The sequence below is a fragment of the Carettochelys insculpta genome, chromosome 10 (genome assembly GCF_033958435.1).
Source record: "Carettochelys insculpta isolate YL-2023 chromosome 10, ASM3395843v1, whole genome shotgun sequence".
Lineage (NCBI taxonomy): Eukaryota > Metazoa > Chordata > Testudines > Carettochelyidae > Carettochelys > Carettochelys insculpta.
The window spans coordinates 42804333-42825389 of record NC_134146.1 but is presented as its reverse complement, the minus strand read 5'-3'; the positions used below and the strand labels follow the sequence as shown (position 1 = coordinate 42825389).

Below are 21057 nucleotides of genomic sequence, written 5' to 3'. Positions count from 1 at the left end.
GCAGCAAATTACTGCAAACTGATCATCAAGTTGTATAATCAAGAAGTTATGGGAAGGAAATAATAAAGGTAAGTAAGGTAAAGAACTTCAAAATCAAATTAATTTTAAAACTGTCTTGAGGATTGCATCCAAGAGTCTTAAAGACAAAGCTGGAAGATAGCACAGGATAGATTCCTGGTTAGCTCTGGTTGTTTCAGTAGAAATGTTTACATTTTCTAACCTAGTCCTACATTTATTTTAGTAAGTTAATTTTTTTTGCTTTATCACATTAGAACCTACTGCCTAACTTTGCTTTACATTAGTAGTAGGGAAGCCCTGTCTTAAATACAGCTATGTGTCTAATTTAATCCAGCCCTGGCAAGTTGACATACTGCAGGCCAGAATCTCTCAGCTTCAGTACCATTGTGTGGGGCTGGAGTAGGAATGCAGGCTCCCAAAGCCCATTCCCCCGACAGTAGAGCCAAATTAAGAAATGGGCTTTAGGGGCTTCAGCCTGGGCTTAAATGGGGTCCTGCAAAAATATTCTGTGTCCCCAAAAAGGCACATTGTCTTATGAGGCATGCAGGGTTGTGGGATGCTGGCAGTAACACTCCTGTGCAGTATGTGGCTCTGCCTGGGGGGGAGCTCTGTCCTTGTGTTGAGCAGCTCACTTCCACTAAAGGGGAGCTACTCCATGTAAGTGTCCTGTACACCAGCTCTTAGTCTGTTTCTGCACCTCAGCTTCCCAACTCCGTCCATGATCCCACATCTCAAACCCCAAGCTTACTCCAACTAGCTCCCACACACTCCCAGTCTCCTACCTTGAGCGCCATCCTGCACTCCAAACCCCTTGTCCAGTCTAAAGTCCTTCCCCGTACTCCCAAATGAACTCACCCTGTGTGAGCCCTCACCGCCTCCCACACCTACCTTTCAGCCTCAACTTGCAACACGCTGCTGGACTGTGAGCCACTTAAGATCTTAGGGGGCCCTACATAATCTAATAACTCCAGCTGAGTTAGTCCAGCACTGACTATAGATGAACTGAGTTGTGGGGGGAAAGGTAGGTGGTCAGGTTTTTTTGTTCTACCTTGGAGCAAGTTAGTTGAATGTGTGTGGGGGGGGCAGGGGGGTGTCTCTGGTCCTTGACTGATTTTTTTACTGTGTGGTAGGGGCTCCTGGCAGAAAAAAAGGTTTCCCTCCCCTGCTCTGTATTATTAGTGCCACAAAATTTGACACCTACATAGCAAGTGGAGGACAACTTTGCTCATTAATCTTCAGATACTTCCACATTCACCAAGATGTACATAATACTACCCCACTCTTCCCTGTTAAAGGTATTTAAAAAAATGATTGTAGTAGAGGCATTTGTTAGCCATCAGTCAGTTTGAGCAAAAGGACAAATGTGGATAGATCGACCCATACTGTATGCAGACAACCACCTGGGACTAGAGTAATTGGCTCAGTCAAGGCAGAAGAGAACTTATTCTTGGCTCGAAGCAACTCTTCTACCTAGAAAGAGTAGGTAAAATAAAAGAAAGATTACTCATATTTAGTACTTTATTTCCACAGTGAACTGGTGGTGAGTTGTATACCAATACCCACTCATTGAATCTTGTACAAAATTAAACATTGTTTACAAGCATTATAACATTCCAGGAAATGAGCTACATTTAACATTACTTCCTATAAAAGTAATCAAAATAGAGCAGGTTGTGATAGAATCAATTAGTTAATAGTCCCTTATCAATGCAATTTAGAAATGGTTTTGGTCTAGGAAAGGCACTACTTAACTTTTCAGTGATTTTTTTTAAGTCATAATTTTAGAGAGTACATCCATCTGTCTGCACTGTTCAAGAACTCCTCAAACTGTAAGAGCTACAACCACAATGTGGTATGCACATTTCTCTTGTCCTAAATTAAACCAAGCTCAGGGTTTGGTTATGCCTGGAAAGGGAAGTTACCAAAATCCCAGGATTTCCCAGAAGATGGAAGGGGAGGGACACGGAGAGAACAGCGATTCTGCAGAATTACCACTGGGGCCAGCCACAGCAAGAACACAGTGGCAAGACGTTCCTGTCCTTCCAGGCTTCAGGCCAGGTGCCACAGCCCAGCCCCCCCTTTCACTCGCACAACCCAGGGACAGGTGGGGAGCCCAAGCACCATGGCATCACCCACTCTGTTCCTCTCAGGACAGGTGGGAGAACCAGGAGCCACAGCCTGACCTGGCATCTCCCACCCTGCCCTGAGGAGAGGTGCGGGGGGCAGAAACCATGATATGAGCTGGCTCCCTAACTCAGGGACAGGCAGGGGGTTACTGGGAGCCATGGCCTGACCCAGCCCCACACTGGGGATAGGTGGGGGGAGCCAGGAGTCATGGCCCTTACAACCCTCCCACCAGGATCAGCCATGGCCTGACCCAGCCCCTCCAACCTAGGGACAGGGAGGAGAGACTAGAAAAGTTGTGGCTGAACCAGCCTCCTAACTCAGTGACAGGTGCAGGGGCTGGGAGCTACAACCATACATGGCTCCCCAACCTAGGGATCCAGCGGGGGGAGTCAAGAGCCATGGCATCAAGGGCAAATGCCCCACCCCCACCCCCAGGACAGGTGAGTGGAGGTGGGGGGTGGACAGGAGCCAGAGCCTGACCTGGTCCCCAACCCAGGGACAGGCAAAGGGAGCCCAGAGATGTGGCTCACACCACCACCCCAGGACAAGCTGGGGGGCCATGAGCCACCACCTGACCAGCTCCTCCAGCCAGGGACAGGCAAAGGGGACTGCCCCTGACACCCCAAGTCAGGGGGCAGGAACCATGGCCCAAACTAGTTTGCCTTTTCCCCCCAGGACAGGAGGAGCCAGGAGCTGTGGCCTGATCCTTCCCTCCAATGTGAGGGCAGCTGGGTGGGCTTTCCCTGCCCCGCCCAAGAAACAGACAGGGTGGAGCTGGGAGCAGAAAAAGGACCCATGCAATGCTGGGTACATCTGCTAGTAGTATATATAATTTCTTCTAAAGACAAAATTAATGTCTTTTCTCTTTCTACATAATTGATGCAGAGTGGTAGAATTTATTTCATTATTTATACACATGAATTCTGTATCATAGTGTTTTCCTTCTGAAGTTTACTACTCTCCAAACAACTTAATTTTCTCCTTGTCCTTTTGCCAACAAATATGAGACTAAGTGTAGGAACTCTTTCCTGCTTTTAGATTAGCGTTTTTTAAAAATCAATTTAACAGTTATCAAAGTCTTATTTACCTTTCACCATTTAAGTTTTCTCCTGCATTCTGCTTAGCTTAGGTGGTAACTATCCTGATGGCCCGAATGATCACATCTCGGTATATCGTGTAGTTGCAGTCAGAGGTACTTGAGTTAGATTATGCCTTGTTTTCTGAGAGTGTGGTGCAAGCCACGTTCTCTGACAGCCCTGAGAATCTGGAACTTCGTCATTCATTTGGTCCATAATAGCCCAAATTGATGACCATCAAAACATTTACTTGATGAGGTGCGCAGGGGGAAGGTTAAGTAGTATGAAAATAATTTTCCATCTTGGTTGTTTATTAATTCCAGAAGAGTAATTATAAATGGCTGCTGAAAAGCAGTGCTGCTCAAAATGTTAAAACATGACTAATTTTATTTTTTAAAAAGAAATTAGAGTAATTTGTTAAGGACAGCATATTAACAGGGAATATTAATTTGTAAAAGTAGACAAGTTTTTTTTTTTAATAAATTTGATGCAAGGGCATTTCAAAGTATAGCATCTACCAGCTGTAAAGCTATCCACAGGAAAAGATTTTTAGAGAAAATAGACATTTATACAAAATTATAAAATGCTTCTTATAAAGAGTTATTGCATTTCAAGGGATGAACCATCTATTTTCGGTGATAGTACCAGATATGCCCTTTAAACAATATCTATGGTTTGTAAAAATGGATCTTGAAATATGCAAACAAACAAGTAAAACAGTATACATTTTCTACAAAAGATTCCATCCCATTCCTGAGTACACTAAAGCTATGAAACACAAAGAGCACTGGGAAGGCAGTCGTTTTGCACAGTGAGAGGTCTACGGGCATTTTCTTTCTACACATTGCTTCCCTCCTTCTTCATATTCTTGTTTAGAGATCCACATCTGTTGAAAGGTACCCTGTAAAAGAGCAGAGTGGGGGGATAACTAATTATATCATTGAGGGTATCATTAGCTCTGAGAGCTGGGAAAGCAAATCAGCCATCACATTTTTCAGGCCACAGCACAGGACCATGGCTCCAGCTCCCTAACTGTATCTCTAAACTGGGTTTTGCATGTTAAGCAACAAGGGAAGATTGTCATACCAAAGGTTGATTCCAACCCCTCTTTGGATACTACTGTGGATACTCCCTTGTCTTATGTGTGCTCAGCAACTTTCAGAATTCGCCCAAAAATACATCCAAAGAGCAAATTTATTACAATAAAAGCTTTGTTATAAGGGAATGCTGACAAAATACAGAGTGCTAGTAGTCAAAAATTCTAATTAACTAAGGGAGAGGGAGGTTTGGGTGCAGCAAAGGGCTTGGGGCAAGAGGCTGGGGCAAGGAAGTGGTTTTGGAATGCTGGATCTGAGTGGCAGTTGCTTTGGGCAGATCCCTGCAAGAAGCAATATGTTTGTGTTGCTCCTAGGTGACTGTGTGTCGCCTCTGCCCGAAGGCTCCACCCCTGCAGCTCAGAACAGGGGCACTACAGATCTCCCGTAGCCATTCCTCCACCTAGAGGCAAAAGGGACATGGTGCAGCTTCTAAAGAGCCATTCAGAGTGAGACAGTGAGCCTGCCAGACTATTCAAAGTTTTATTATCAGGTTTTTCCCCTCCCACACCATTCTTAGCAGAGCTACGATACGAGCAGCAGCTGCTATGAAAATTGCTAATAAGACTCCGAAGGAATTTGGTGTTAGCTAACAATGGTGATCAGCATCACTTCCCAAAGCCATGTATGTTTACTGACCAGAGAAGCCAAAATTGAACCACCGATCCATGAACTGAACCTCCGCTCCACGGTTGTATTGTTCGCTATCAACTTCAGCCGCATGCTCTGAACAGAGGAAAAAAAAATACTTAGCAAGATTCAACTGAAGGTTCACACATCATTCAGTCATTCACCTGACGGAGCTGAAGAAGAGGTCTTACGACTATTTCAGACAAATATTCAAAGTGCTTAATTCATCTTTGACACAGAAGTCAAAGACACTAATTCTGTCACACTTTCTGTAGTATGGAGCTTGTCTTATTTGACCTTTGGAGACCAGTGATCAAAACTTACAGGTAGCAGATTAGTGCTCAAAAATTAAGTAGCAGATTGCTGTTTGTTAGTAGGCTATCTGACCTGCGTACAACCCAAGGAAAAATCTTCTGTTTTAAGACGGGCTCAAACTAAACCAGTGAAGTAGCCTTCCCACTGGGTTAATAGCAAAACAACAGAGGAGAGATGACACGGAAAATTATCACTGTGGCTCATGAATCGTTACACAGTCCGAAAGTTGCCTGAAAGTAGAAGTAGACATGTAATATATTAAAAGTAAGTATCTGCTGAAGCCTGCTTTATGCTGTTACTTGTTTCCAATTTTCTTTTTTTTTTTCTTTTAAACAATTAGTGTTTTTCAACAGTCTGCAACTTGTGGCACCACTTTAGTCATTAAAACTAAAACAGGTGCTGGATCAAGCAGTCTAAGCACAAGACTGGATTGCCTGCAAGCCCCACTGTTCCAGACCTGACCACGGCATCAATTAGCTCAATAGCCTTCACAATTGTGACATCATTCCTTCAGTTGTCCCAATATATATTGATTGAATTTATTATTAGATTAAATTTGCAAAACACAGTATTAGAAGCACAATGGAGTTGCTAACAGTTTAGTGGTTCAGTGACTCTCTCATTCCTGCCTTTTACAAAAAAAAAAAAAGGCATTCTGTGACCAACTGCATAATCCTAATGAAAGTAAAGCTGCAATACAGCAGTCAGTGTGTCTAGAGCAGGGATTTCCAACCAATGGGTTGTGACCCAAATATGAGTTACCATTTGATTTTTCTGAGGGTTGCCAGCTGGGCAGCTTCAGGGCACATGCAGCTCTTTAAGGAACCACTTGCAGCTCCAGATGCTGCCTCCTGACTCCTCCTCTGGCTTCCAGTCCCTGCTCTGCTGTGTGGAAATGGAACTCAGTTTAATTGGTTTAATGGTTGGCAGGAGGGTCTGGCCATTAAACCAATTAAACTGAGTCCCATTTCAGCATGGCAGGGCAGGGAACTGCTCACACTGCAGGTGGGAAAAGGGAGTAGGAGGGCTGAGGGGGCAGTCTGGGGCTGCAAGGGGTTTAAGACAGGGGGCGGAGGGGAGGTGGTTAGGGACTAACAGGGAGGAAGACTCTGTCCTCTCCCCTGCTCACTCAAGTTTTGAATTGCATTGGGTTATAAAGTCTTACTGAATTGTCAAAATGGACTGCTTCCTCAAAAAGGTTGGGAACCACTACTGTAGAGGCATGTGTGATAGGTGATGCATACCCTGAACTGGACAAGAGAGGGTTAACCCCACATTATGGGTGGTGGAAGTTCCAACCCTCAGACCATGCTATGCATACTCCAACTGCTGCCTCAGTATATGAACAGAAGCCCAGTTCATTACAGGTTGACCACAGATAGAAGATGATGCTTGTTGGAGGCTCCAGGCCAGGAGTGGCTACAATCAGTGGCTGTGAGAATGAGAGAACCCAGCGATCACTGGGTAAGCGCTCTTCAGGAAATGGCCAGGAGTCAGACTTTTTGGGAGTTACCCCTGTCAGGGAACCTGGAGACCATTCTGCTATATGGACTGCTACCCTCAAAAACATAGTAGGAAGAGGCCTAGAGAGGCAGAGGAGGGTTATCTAATGCCTGAGCAGAGTCACCACATTGGATTCCCAGCTGAGAGCCACTCCGGTTGCCAATAGAGCCTTGGGCTGGGACCCGAGTGAGGAAGAGGGCCCAACTGCCCTATCCAGCTGCCATTCACCCTCATGTGGTGGCCCACTTCTTTGACTCTGGCTGGTAGGCTGTACGGCACTGATGCCGAGAATAATTGGATAGATTTTGGTCATTAGGCTCCTCAGCCCTGCACTCAAGTGCTGCCCTACTGATTCCAGCCTCTCAGCTTAAGAACTGTCTGACAGACTAACAGCAATGGTGTCACTACCCTGACCAGTCCTGAAGAAGGAGGAGGTTAGCATACCACACATCATGTACAAGGGAAAAAAAAAAAAAAGACAAAAATGACTCAAAGCAGCAATTGAATAAGATGACTTACTGGTGGAGTTTTCTGAGAGAGCTCTCTATTCAATCTATCTGTAAAACTCTGTATTAAAGTGTTTCCTCCTGCTACGATCACACTGCCATAGAGGCCCTGTGAAGAGAGAAATGTGATCCACACAATTCATTGGGAATGTATTTTGGAATATTTTTTCCCCATAATACAGAGAAAAGACAATACAACAAGCAAATATGATTAGCAGTAAAAGCACACTTAACTCTCAGACAAAGTTACATCATTATTAGTACAATCTGTTTTCTATCATGTGAAAAATAATTTTAAAAAAGGATACATGGAGGGGGCAATAGTTTGATGACTAATTCTAAAGGGTTTTTATTTACTATTAGAATGTTTAGTATGTCCAGAGCAGCTTGTTTTCATACTCTCTCTCCTCTCCGCCCCATCCCCAGAAATACAGGAATTCACAACCCCATGTACATTCACAAAGAACACATGAAGGATTTCGCTCTCCCCATTAAAAAAAGTAGCTATGCCAATATTATATTTACATACACTAATAGGACAGTGGCCAAAAACAGAATGCAGCCTACCCAACCAGCTTGACTTAGCAATTAAGGAAATCAGTGAATGGATCAACTCATGTGCAGCCAGTATCAGAATTGCAGACAGCTGAACACTGCATGTTCTTCAACAGATGGTGTTGGTGGATACAACAAAGGAGACTTTTAATTAACTGGCATATAAAAGGTCCGGCTGCCCAATGCCCATCCAGGCTGGGGATGGGTAAGAAGCAGAGTGGGGCCAGCTGTCCGGCTGGAGGGGGCAGAGTGGGGCTGGCTGCTCACTGCCCAGCCAGGGGTGCAAAGTGGAGCTGGCTGCTGGCCCCAGTTTGAATAACCGGGGCATTTCATTATCTGGCATCCCCAGTTCTTTGGGATGCCAAATAATAAAGCTTGTACTGTACATGCTTTATTTTTCCACCTGCACCATATAGTAAACTATAGAAAATATTCAATCTCAAGATATTTGGGGATGAATAGTCACAAAAAAAAAGATAGCTTGAAGCCAACCAACTACATATTGTACAGCATCAAACTCTGGATACTTAACACCCCCATTTATTAGTTTATTTAGATCACCGTAAAAACAGAGTAACTCAGGATTTTAATGTAATGTCTGCTTTTCCATTAGGTCAAAATCTGACTTACTGGTTCCATGTTTGAGAAACACTATCTTAAGATGTGTTTTATCTGTCTAGTCCTCTAACTGCTAAACAACATAAAGCTAGAGGAGGTATCTGAGCCATTAGCTATCATCTTTGGAAAATCATGGGAGACAGGAAGACTGGTAAAAGGCAAACATAGTGACCATCTATAAAAAGGGGAATAAGAACAACGCAGAAAACTATAAACCAGTCAGTTTAACTTCTGTGCCAGGAAAGATAATGGAACAAGTAATTAAGGAAATCATCTGCAAACACTTGGAAGGTGGTAAGATGATAGGGAACAGCCAGCATGGATTTGTAAAGAACATATCATGTCAAACCAAACTGATAGCTATCTTTGACAGGATAACGAGCCTTGTGGATAAGGGAGAAGCAGTAGATGTGGTACATCTAGACTTTAGTAAGGCATCTGATACGGTCTTGCATAATATTCTTATCAATAAGCTAGGCAAATACAACTTAGATGGGGCTACTAAAAGGTGGGTGCAAAACTGGCTGGATAGCCACTCTCAGAAAGTAGTTATTAATGGTTCTCAATCCCGTTGGAAAGTTATAACAAGTGGGGTTCCGCAGGCGTCTGTTTTGGGACCAGTTCTGCTCAATATCTTCATCAATGATTTAGATATTGGCATACAAAGTATGCTTATTAAGTTTGCCGATGATACCAACCTATGAGCGGTTGCAACTGCTTTGGAGAATAGGGTCAAAATTCAAAATGATCTGGACAAATTGGAGAAACAGTCTGAGGTAAAAAGGGTGAAGTTTAATAAAGACAAATGCAAAGTGCTCCACTTAGGAAGGAACAATCTGTTTCACACATACAGAATGGGAAGCGACTGTCTAGGAATGAGTACAGCAGAAAGGGATCTAGGGGTTATAGTGAACCACAAGTTAAATATGAGTCAACAGTGCGATGCTGTTGTAAAAAAAGCAAACATGATTCTGGGATGCATTAACAGGTGTGTTGTGAACAAGACAACAAAAGTCATTCTTCCGCTCTACTCTGTGCTGGTTAGGCCTCAGGTGGAGTATTGTGTCCAGTTCTGGGCGCCGCATTTCAAAAAAGATGTGGAGAAATTGGAAAAGGTCCAGAAAAGAAAAAACAAGAATGATCAAAGGTCTAGAGAACATGACTTATGAAGAAAGGCTGAAACAATCGGGATTGTTTAGTTTGGAAAAAAGAAGATTGAGGGGGGACATGATAGCTGTTTTCAGGTATCTAAAAGGGTATCATAAGGAAGAGGGAGCAAACTTGTTCTTCTTGGTTTCTGAGGACAGAGCAAGAAGCAATGGGTTTAAACTGCAGCAAGGGAGGTTTAGGTTGGACATTAGGAAAAAGTTCCTAACTGTCAGGGTGGTCAAACACTGGAATAATTTGCCTAGGGAGGTTGTGGAATCTCCATCTCTGGAGATATTAAGAACAGGTTAGACAGATGTCATTCAGGGATGGTCTGGACAGTAGTTAGTCCTGCCATGAGGGCAGGGGCTGGACTCGATGACCTCTCAAGGTCCCTTCCAGTCCTAGTATTCTATGATTCTATGAGAATGTAGAAACACCTCAGAATGACTGAGGTCAAGATCTCCATTTTAATTGATGGCAAGGATCCCTGGCTCTTGAGTAACTTTCATAGCTAAAACCTTATAACTGCACACAATTATTTATGCTTTAAATAATTCACGTCTGACCTAATACTTACTGGTCTGATGTCTATATCACACATTCCAACACTAGTGGTGACAACATGGCTAACACCCAGCATTGTGTTGCCAGATAAGCCCTGGAACAAAATTAGTAAATCACAAATTAGTGCTTCAAAACAGCAAGGTACATGAAAGCAATGAACAAATATGGGTCTAAAAGCTCCGCAGACAAACATCTTTTAATTTATTTATATTTTTATTCCACGCTTGTAAACATACATAAACAGGCGACATCATAACAGACTGTACCCAGATATAAAGGAAAGGTTGCATAAAAACTGCCATACTGGAAGTACGAGGGCTTCGTAATAAATTATACATCTACAATTTTTAATATATTATTTTCATAGTTTTACCTTTACATTAGAAGGGTCAAATAATCCTTCAGGAATTTTTAGACGCTCTGCACCAAAGTCACAGTTGTAACCATTGGGGAATTCATAATGAACTGTCGGCATCTGTGCAGCTACCCTGAAGGTTGATATTGGTTGGAACATTAGCCAGAAAACAAAAGTGATAAATCACAATGCACAAAATGCAGTGAAGAGTCTAACTAGCACTACATATTAAGAATTGTAAAGAGCAAATTTTAATATGGCCTGTGCTTTTTGGCAATCTTTCTGATCATTACAGTAAACCCTCGAGTTATGCTGGGGTTGCCTTTCTTCAACCCCCTTGTAACTCAAATTTTCACACAAGTAGAGGGGACACAGGAACCAGGCTGCCACCTGGTTCCCAGCTCCCCTTGGCTTGCAGGACCCGTGAAACTGTCCAGCCCGCTAGGTTCCTATCTCCCTCTCCTTGAACGACCTGGGAAATTGACCAGCTGCAAGGGAGAGGAGGGGAGCTGGGAAACAGGGGCAGCATGGATCCCAGCCCCCGTCCACTGGCTGGAGCCAGTAAGCCAACCAAGGCTCCTGCCCTAGTCAGTTTCCCCTCTCTGCCAGTGGAGGGGAGCTGGGAGCCAGGCTGCCACCTGGTTCCCAGCTCCCTGCCACTCTGGAGACCAGGAAACCGCTCCTGTCAGAGGCAACAGCTTGACTCTTGGCTGTGCCCCTGACAGGAATGGCAGTCATGTTAATCTGAGACATGCACAACTCAGTTGCATGTATCTCAAGGGTTTACTATATTAGAATTTATGCACATTGGCACAGCAAGTACAATCTCTAAGGCAATTATTCAAGGTATTTCTAACTCAAAAGGACATGATTTTGTATAACATCATACTTTTGCAATAAGCTTATCAGAAACCATGAAGTCCTACTCCTACAGATATATATTTGACATACACATGCTGCTAGTTTTACAAAAATACAACATACTGTTCATCGTAGGTTGAATCTGACACTTGGAGGACAGAGGCTTGGAAATCCTGAATTACACACTATGGAGAGAAGAGTAAAAGGAAAAGGTGTGTCATAAGGATTCCAGTTCAGAATTCGTTATTATAATTACAAAAGTATGAAACTAGAGGAAAGCCTTAAACCATAAGCAAGTAAATTTGCAACCACAAAACTGGGTGCACAAAATATTTACAAAGCTTTTTTAGAAGGTCATGAAAGTATTTCAGGATGTATAACTTAGCATAGCAAATTACCTTAGAAACTAAAGATTGTGAACAACTACAAGAGATATTATTTCAAGCACAAGAGGATTTAAGTAAGTCAGAAGCTAAGGCATTTCCCATAACAACAACAGCTATCATGGATTTTCATATGTAAATATCTATGCATTTGGGTATGTCTGCCTAGTAATATGAACAAATGAAAAAAGCCTAATTGAGAACTGAAGATTTAACTCAGGGAGAACCAGGAGCTCAAGCAATATCTCTGCAACTACACAAAAGACCAGACCAGCAAACGCTTGAGACATTCTCAGTTTCTCACAAAGGAATTGTGGAAGAGGAAAGCTGATTTAGGATTACAAAGGTGCATTCTAGTATGCTAACTCCTTTGTTAGAAACTTATCCCATAACATGCAAGAATCTTCTATATTACAAAAGAGAACATTAAAGGTGATGGTAAATATGAGAGTGCCCAAGACTTAATACACACAAACACCTTCCCGTGCTTTTACCCTTTATTTTATTGTGACCCACTAAAATTAAAAAAAAAAAAAAAAAAAAAAAAAAAAATCAGATCTAATTGTAAACATCAACACAAACTAAAACCAATCATAAAAGTCTATCCAGGAAGTAAAAAACCATAATGCCCTAGAATTTTCAACGTTTGCAAATTTCAAACTAGATTCAAATTAAGATCCTCCTGTGGAATTATATTCAAAAGATGAAAAAGCAGCTACACTGATTTTGAAAAGCTTCTCTCTGAACCCCAAAAAGAAAGGCAGAAAGTTTTCTAATCTCCCTCAAGCTTCCTGTAATATATTTTAACAAAAAGGATTTCTTTGTGCACCTCAGAAGAAGAACAGAGTTACTTACATTACACATGTAGTTGTGCCAAGATCTTGTGACTTGAGGTAACTTCTCTTTCCTCTTCCAATTTGCTGGTGATCCTTCGCGAACTGCTTCCTGCAATTGTAGGAAAGTACATTGTCAATCAACAATCTACATTCTGAAAAAATGAATACTTTTTAAACATAGTTGGATTTTCCTACCTTTGAAGCAATCATATATGGAGGGATTAACTCTATGTTCATTTCCTGAAACAGTTCTCTGCACTGCATAGTAATAAAGTCTCCAGCAAGTGGTGATTTTACAATGCCTGCAAAATATAACATTTTGAACTATGAGAACAACAAGAGGTCCTGTGGCATCTTATAGAGTAACAAATATTTTGCCACAGGATTTCTTGTTGTTCTTGAAGATACAGACTAACACGTCTAGCTCTCTGATTTTGAGCTATGTTCATATCCTTACAGAATAAGATGCCCATAATAAATTGTTCATTTGAAACAGAAAAAGCCCCTCTCCCATCCTCAACAATCAACTTGAACTCCTTTTCCATTTCCAAGCTCTATTTTCTTTTAGTATTAGTACTAAGTCAAGTCTCTTGATTTTATAAACTGTATTTAAATTATACACCTTCAAAACCTTTTACCTTGTTGAAGTACATATCCATCATGCACTGGAATAGCAGTGGTGTGAGTTGCTCCACTGTCCAAAATCAGGCCTGTGGATCGACCATTAGCAAAGCTAATCAGAAGGATTAGGGAGAATGATAAAATTTTTACTTAGAGAACTATTTTGTCAAATAGCTCGAGTATACCTAGCAGCAAAGACCCTCAGGGTTCTATTCCAAGCCTCACAAATTGCTATGTTCATCCAATTACCTAGATGTAGAGGTGTAAAAAGTAGCAACCTTGTATGCATGTTAGACTTTAATTTATTTATGTTTGCAAACTGCTTTGAGAAATGATATGTAAAATCAAAATAATGCTCTGCGGCAATCACTAAATAAAATATTTTTCATTTATTTAGATTCTGAACTGCCTATTAAAATGTATGTTAGTTTAAGATATTTATGTAATGCAGTGTAAGGCTTACTCCGTGATCTCAGAAGATTTTTGTTGGAAAACAAAAGAAATTATAGCATTTTAGTAATCTGTGCAAAGCCATTTATGCTTGCCAAATAGCTAACAAATAGCATATGGTGTAATACACAGTAGAAGAAGTTGCCTCTCAAGACAGGAATCACATCAACAGTTGAGAACTAAGTAGAAGCTGTCCTGTTCACGTCAGCCATATTGATGGTTATGGAAACATTAAAGAATATACTGTCCTAATAAAGCCATTTTGAAGAAGTTTGCTTTATTTTTGGAAAAATATAAGGATCACCATTTCAAGGATACGCTGTAAGAACTGCAGTTTTACATAAGAAAAAAGCTGGGATATTGTAATGTTCAAACATCAGTTCTGTCAATTTCTCACGCTTTGCTCTGGTATTCCACTACAAGAAAGAAAAAAAAACAGGTCAACAGGCAAAACACGAATATTACATTTACCGCAAGAGCCATTACATTTATTACTGTACACACAGGATGCCAGCAGGATATAAATACAAAGTTAAGATTATTAAACTTATACCTCAAGAGCAGTTGTAAAGTTCCACAAACACATAAACACACGGAATTTTATTTCCTTAGACAATGATCCATTTTTTGTGCTACACGCATTGCATTCCAGATTCATACACAAAACACTTTCTGAAAATTAAAAGGATATTTACAAGCACTTCCAGGGGATTCAATTTTAAGCTAGTGAAAACAGTAAATGATTATTTTTATTATTACTGTAAACTTCCAGAATACCTTTCAAATCTGCATCTCAAAGCTCTTTATGAAAGAGCCCAAAACGCTCCAGTTAGATATGCATTAGCCGTGTTTTACAAGAGGAAATGTACATGTACACAAATGTAATATGACTTCCCCAAGAGAGAATTCAGATTTCCCAGGTCTCAAAAACTTATACCACAGATTTACTTAAGCAAAGGAAAAGATGTGTGCTAACATCTGTTAATTGGAAGTACCATTTTATTGGGAACTTCTTGTAAGCCAGTTGTTTAATTGCTAAGTTAGGTTAGCGCTTACATAAGGAGTCAGAACCAAGACCTTCATTTAGCCACTGTACAGGCAACTCGCAATGCACATTGTTTTGTACTCCACCACTGTACCTCAGCCCTTCTAGAGTGATCATGTTTAGGTGATGGGAAGGTAGCATAGCCTTCCTACACATTTAGTAGCTGCCTTCCTGACAGTTTCAGGTAGATCACCTATGATGGCATGTTCTGTTATATGGACATCTACAGAGAACTAGAGTGAAACCAGTAACTCATCTCACAGCCTTCAAACACCAACAACTTGAATTCAGTACGAGGCTTGTGTGGATTTTTGTTATTTATAGATACTTCCATAGCATGCACTCTCTATTCTCTATGCCTCCAAACTGCTCTCTGAAAAGTGAAAGGCATCCGTGCTCGGTTTAATCCCCATTCCTTTCCCCACCTGAGCCTATCCAGACCATTACAGTCACTGCTTTCCATACACTAAGGTGGAAAATTTTATTTACAATAATTGTCTTAAGAGAGGCTTCATCTTCATTGTATGCACCCTCTGTGGTTTCTAATCAGATTCCTATAATTTTACCTTCTAATTGAGAGTACAATAAGGTGAGGGACTACAGTTCTACAGTTTTAATGCCTACATTTTTATTTGATCTATGATTCCACTGAGTAATCCAGGGGACAAAGCTATAGCTTTGCTATTATACATATTAATCTCCCTGGTCCTGTTTTTGAAAGTCTTGCTGTAAAGAATGATTTTCAAAAACATCTCTATTTTTAGTTGGTATAATACATTTTACATTTTTCCCACCCTCCCCAAGAAAAAAGTGAAACCTATTACAAAACAAAGGCTCTAAGAGGAAAACCAGCTTCAAATATGTGATCTCCATATAAGGAGAGAGAGAGAGTGGGCAGCACATACTATGTCACTAGAGTCACTATAATTTCAAGTTGCTGACAGAAAAATAAATTAACAACAAATAAAATGCAAACAATAATTCAGCAGAGTATTCTTAAATTGTAACCTCTAGACACCTAAAAATGCGCTGGTATCTGCTTTATGTCCGAGAACTATGTCCGCAGCTTGGATGTAGATGCAAATTTGGTGTCTGTCTGAACTGCTAGTTACTGCCTCTTAATTTTCTCAAAATTTCAGAATTCTTCACTCATAATTACAGCAAGGTCTCAGAGTACGCGAGGGTTCCATTCCACGCACCCTCACCTAAACCCGGATTTTGTGCAAGTTGGGGTCTGGCTTTTTCTTCAGCAGAACACAGCTTTCTGCCGCTTCCCTGGCTGCAGAACATAAGTCCTGGGGTGGGGAGTTGGGGAGGGTTAAACCTGGCGGTGTGTTGGGGCTATCCAAGGCAGGTGGCGAGGGTGGGCTAGGGCTGCAGGGGGGTGAGAGTTGGAGTTGATTGCAGGTGGTGAGCTGAGCTGCAGGGGTGGGGCGGGGGGAGAGAGTTGAGCCGGAACCAGAGCTGTGCCTTGGTGGTGAGCGTGCAGGGGGGTTGCACTGGAGCCACGCGGAGCAGGCGGGAGGGCAGCTTGTGAGCCGGCACGTGGGGGTCGCACTGAAGCCACGCCATGAGGGGTGGGGGCAGGGCAGGCAGCTCATGAGCCAGCAGGCGGGATCACACTGGAGCTGTCGGGTGGACAGGCAGCTTGTGAGCCAGCAGGGGGAGTTGCACCAGAGCCACAAAGCGCGGGTGGGTGGGCAGCTTGTGAGCCAGCAGGGAGGGGTTGCACCAGGACCACACAGGGCAGGCAGCTTGTGAGCTGGTTGCGGGGGGGGAGGTGTTGCAGTGGAGCCGCATGGGGCAGGGGGTGTGGCTTGTGAGCTGGCGGGGGGGTCACACGGGAGCCATGTGGGACATGGGTGTGGCTTGTGAGCTGGCAGGGAGTGGGTCTGCAACAGAGCTGTGTGGGGCGGGGGTGGTGATGGTGGTGGTTTGTGAGCTGGCATGGGGGTCACACTGGAGCCACGTGGGGTGGGCAGGTGGGCAGGCTTGAACTAGCGCCGCTTGCAGGTGGTTTAAACCAGGCCAGGGGGTGGGGTCAGGGTCAGACACATGAGAGTGGGGTCGTGCATTCTGAGTTTGCATACTCTGAGACCTTACGGTACTTTAATCACAAGATTAAAATATTCCTAAATCCCATTGGCAAAGAAGGAAATATGCTCGTACTCACGGGTGCTTCAGACATTAGGACAGGGTGCAAACTTGCTTCAGATTTAATGTGCATTTTGTACGTGTGATCCAAAATTGCCTGGAAACTGTCCCAGTCCTCAACTGTAACAATATTAAAGCAGAAGTTTAGACAATGTTATTGCATTTTCAGAAAAATACATAGTTAACTGAGTCATCTAAAAACAATTTTAAAACACACAGATCAACCAACCGTCTCCCGAGCAACAGTCTTAAAAATTCCCACACTTCAGCAACTTCATAAAGTTCTCGACTGCTTACCAATAACATTAATTCCCTTCCTTCCCCCGCCACACTACTCTGATCAAATGGAACCTATTCTTACCCATTATATAGGGGAAAATACCTGTAATTCTTCAAATCAAGCAAACAGTTACAGCCTCATAACTAAAATAGTTTGGCAATATTTTTTTTTCCACTTTTAGACCAAGAATATTATGGAAAAAATATGAACATTTTCATTATGACAGATGTAATGTTGCAGATGAATATAAAGTTAGTGATGAGACTTTAAGAACAAGAAGAAAAAAACTGAGCACCATACTCATTCCGTTTTTTAAGGGTGAAATAGCCTCCATGTTTTCCCTTGGAACTCGCAGTGCATTGGTGTCTATGTAGTAAGTAGGGCCACCTTGTTTGCCTTTGTCACCATCTATTTCCATCATGGTGCTGCCATCATCCCTTTCCAGTACAACACCAATAGCAGTCGGAAAATCAACCTGTAACATAAAATGTGGACAGGTTATGCCAATTACAGATTGTGTATTTGTTTACTCACAATACACTGTTTTAATTTCAGCTATGTATTTTTTAAAATAAAAACATGTTCTACAAACTCAGAACTTGTTGACTGGTTTACAAAATACTTTATTTATTTATTTATTTTTTACATTTTACAGTGAATCTTACCTTTGGACAGTCCTCACCAGCATAGCCAGCTCTCACCGTATACGAGCCAATATCGAAAACAAGAGCTCCAACTTCATCTGTAAGGATTAGAAGTAAAAAGGCAGGCAGTAATTATTTCAGTCACATAGCAAAAACTAAAATCACTACTTACCAGCAAAAACATATAATCCAAGACACTTTTTGTTAAACATTAGTGCAAACTTTGCCATCAGGAATTTAAGCTGCAAAAGAATGATCCAAAAACCCATTGTATCTTATCTAAATGAGTGAGTAAGTAAGTAGGCATCCTTCAGTCTATGTAGACTATGGGTCACACCCTTCATAGTTCTAAATAACCAATAAAATATAACGTTCACTGTAAATAATAAAAAAAGACAATTTTTGCAGAGAGGAAAAAACATATTGAACCATCTTTCGGAAGAGATTTTCAGAATGTGTTATGATTTATTCACATAACAAATTACATTGGCACCCACTTCCTTATATTACAAGAACTTAAACAGGAAAAAAATTAAATTAAATTCAACTGTCTATAAACACTGCTATTTAAATTAAGAAAAGCATTCATTCTTTTAAATAGTGAATTCTAAAGAGACTCCATATAGACTCAACAAGTTCAAGGCCTTGGGAAAATTAAATCCTTAATCACATAGCACCGTGGGCAGAAAAAGCTTCCAAATCAATATTTAGTCTTAATGCCCTAATCTACCACCACCAACCTGACAGCATGAAATGTTACCTGACACCAGTAATCTGTCTAGCTGTCAGCTTTCACAAGTGGAAAAAGGCCCGATGAAACTGACCAAAACGAGAAACTAAGAAGACCTTCAAACTAGTTATACATTCCATTTTACTGAGCACTTGCACTATATACTGAAGCTTAGTACATTTCCACAGCAGAGGAAGTGCAATGAAGAGAAGAGTAGCGTTATAAACTCTCATGGGATGACCTATGTGCTGGGGGTGTTCGTGGGTGGAGTACTCCCCCCATATCTTCAGCGGAGAGAACTTTCAGCAAAGCCATCACATTATGGACCAGAGCAGGAGCAAATAACTGGGAAGGAATGGACGTGCGGCAGAACGATTACAAGGGGGCTCATAGCTTGTGAAACGCGCATCATTCAGCTGGGAAGAGCTGCGTGGGAAAGGGGGGACAAAGAGGGTCATGGCTGGGGGAGGGAGCTGCAGCCAGCACAGACCTTTGTGGGAAGTGACAGCACACGCTCAATGGAGGCACAAAGTCGATCACCGACTCATGGGGGCTTTGGGGTGCAGAAGGCAGAGGCTCGGGGAATGGCTAGGGAGTAGCAGATGGGAGAGGCTCGGGGGGGGGCAGCAGACTGAAGCGGGGGGGGGCTGGAGAGCAGCGGGAGGCGGCCGCTGGGGGAGCGGCAAGAGACGGGGTTCTTGCAGGGAGGTGCTGGGGGCGGAGCTCCATGAGCGGGAGGGAGCGGGCGGGCGGGCACTCACCTCCCCCGTACACCCCGCCGCTCATGGCTGCTGCTGGGCCTATTTCTCGACACGGTCCCGGCAGCTCCCCCCCCCCGGAACTAGCTTCTCTGGCAACAATAGCGGGTGCGAATCTCCGGCCCGCGCTCACTCACACCGCCGGCTCAGACAAACTTGCAGCTTTCTTCCTTCCAGCCAACGGAGCGCGCCTCATCTCCCAGAGCACCTACCGCAGTACGGGCTTGCCTGGCAGTCCCGAGAGCGAGCAGCCAATCGTAGCCAGCGGGGGGCGGGCTGAGACAGCGGGGGCGCCTATCTCAGTCAAGAAAAAGCGCGAAGGAAGCAAGTATGGTTGCAGTGTGAAGGGTCAGAAGAGAAGTTGGGCGGGGCTAGGGTGAAGAGAGCGAATGGGAGGAAAGGAGAGGCATTGATTGACAGGGAGGTAGGTGAGACGGAGGCATTGGCGGCTGGGTCCAGAGAGGGCGTTTTGGGGCCAGATAGCGGTCAGGGCGGATGGTTCAGGGCTAGGAAAGGGAATGGGGGGACTGGGGCTTGTAGGCCAGCAGCCTTGTTGACTGGGCGTGGGGAGGGGGTAATAACACCAGCACCGGCGTTTCAAAGGGGCCCGGAGCTCCGGCCCCCTGTGAAACGCTGCGGGCCGCTCCCTGGCAGTGCTGCTCCGCTCTTCCGCGCAGCTCTGAGGACGGTGACCGCTCACTGCCATTGGCCCTGCCCCTTCGGCGCCCTCACACCTTAGCCGGGCGGCTGTCGGCCCTCGGTAGGCTAAGGAGGGTGCTTTGGTGGTAGGAGGGTGCAGCTGGGCATTTGGGGGCGGGATACGTTGGGGCACTAGGTGGATATTTTGGGGCAGAACGGTGTAGGGGGCCTCAGGAAAGGTATTTTGGGGCTGGATTTAGTAAGGGGTTGAGAACTAGCCAAGCAGGCCCGAGAGGAGGAGGAGGGAAAAAAGGCAAAAATAATTGTTTTTGCAGAATTGTGATGCTTTCAGGATGCCCTGAACAGTAAGCTGCTGTTACCTCCCTGCCTCAGCACAAGAGTGCTTTACTGATGCTCAAACAGCATGAGTCAGCTCTTTGCCACACCAGTTTTCCATGTCACCAGCAATATCCTTGAAGTTCTGCTTGCCTTTCCTTTATTTTGCAGCTAACATCCACTGAAACCCAGTACTCCAGTTCCCCTAGCTGTTTGTCTGCCATGGCCAGTTACAGAAACTACTAAATTGGCTTCCCCCAAAGAGACAGAATGCACACTAGCTTGATGATGCAGTTGAGGATGCATGGCTTACCTTAATGCAACAGCACATAGATTCACTGATAATAAGTTCGTTAAGAAGAGATGTAAATGATAGTAATTATGAGACAGAGAGACTGATAGGGTATAGTTACAAACAAAAAAAGCCCCTTGTGTTAGTGACTGAAACCTAACTTTAGCATGCTACAATCTTTCTCACATCAAGCATTTGAGACTAGCTCTGTGTAAGTATGAAAGAATGTCTTTCAACAACTGAAGATGATTTAATAAAAGATATTAAAGGGGAATATGAACAACACAAGAAACTACAGACCAGTCAGTTTAACTTCTGTGCCAGGAAATATAATGGAACAAGTACTTAAGGAAATCATCTGCGAACACGTGGATGGTGGTAAGCTGATAGGGAACAGCCAGCATGGATATGCAAAGAACAAATCATGTCAATTCAATCTGTTAGCTTTCTTTGATAGGATGATGAGCCTTGTGGATAAGGGAGAAGGAGTGGATGTGGTATACCTTAGATTTTCCTAA

General features: G+C 43.1%; 1 protein-coding gene across 2 annotated transcripts; it reads right to left on the bottom strand.

Annotated features, from left to right (window-relative positions):
• Positions 1–3021: 3021 nt before the first annotated feature.
• ACTL6A (actin like 6A) lies at positions 3022–19353 on the bottom strand. Of its 2 annotated transcripts, none has more exons than XM_075003645.1 (14): positions 19276–19353; positions 17806–17882; positions 17441–17615; positions 16880–16980; positions 13980–14077; positions 13229–13323; positions 12786–12892; positions 12610–12699; positions 11495–11556; positions 10529–10643; positions 10169–10249; positions 7283–7378; positions 4955–5041; positions 3022–4122 (listed from the first exon to the last, which is right to left on the bottom strand). In XM_075003645.1, the coding sequence occupies exons 1-14, from the start codon at positions 19298–19300 to the stop codon at positions 4042–4044; spliced, it is 1290 nt and encodes a 429-aa protein (XP_074859746.1). In that variant the 5' UTR covers positions 19301–19353; the 3' UTR covers positions 3022–4041. The 2 variants fall into 2 exon arrangements, with proteins under 2 accessions (XP_074859746.1, XP_074859747.1); XM_075003646.1 differs by lacking the exon at positions 19276–19353 and adding an exon at positions 18545–18595.
• Positions 19354–21057: the final 1704 nt, after the last annotated feature.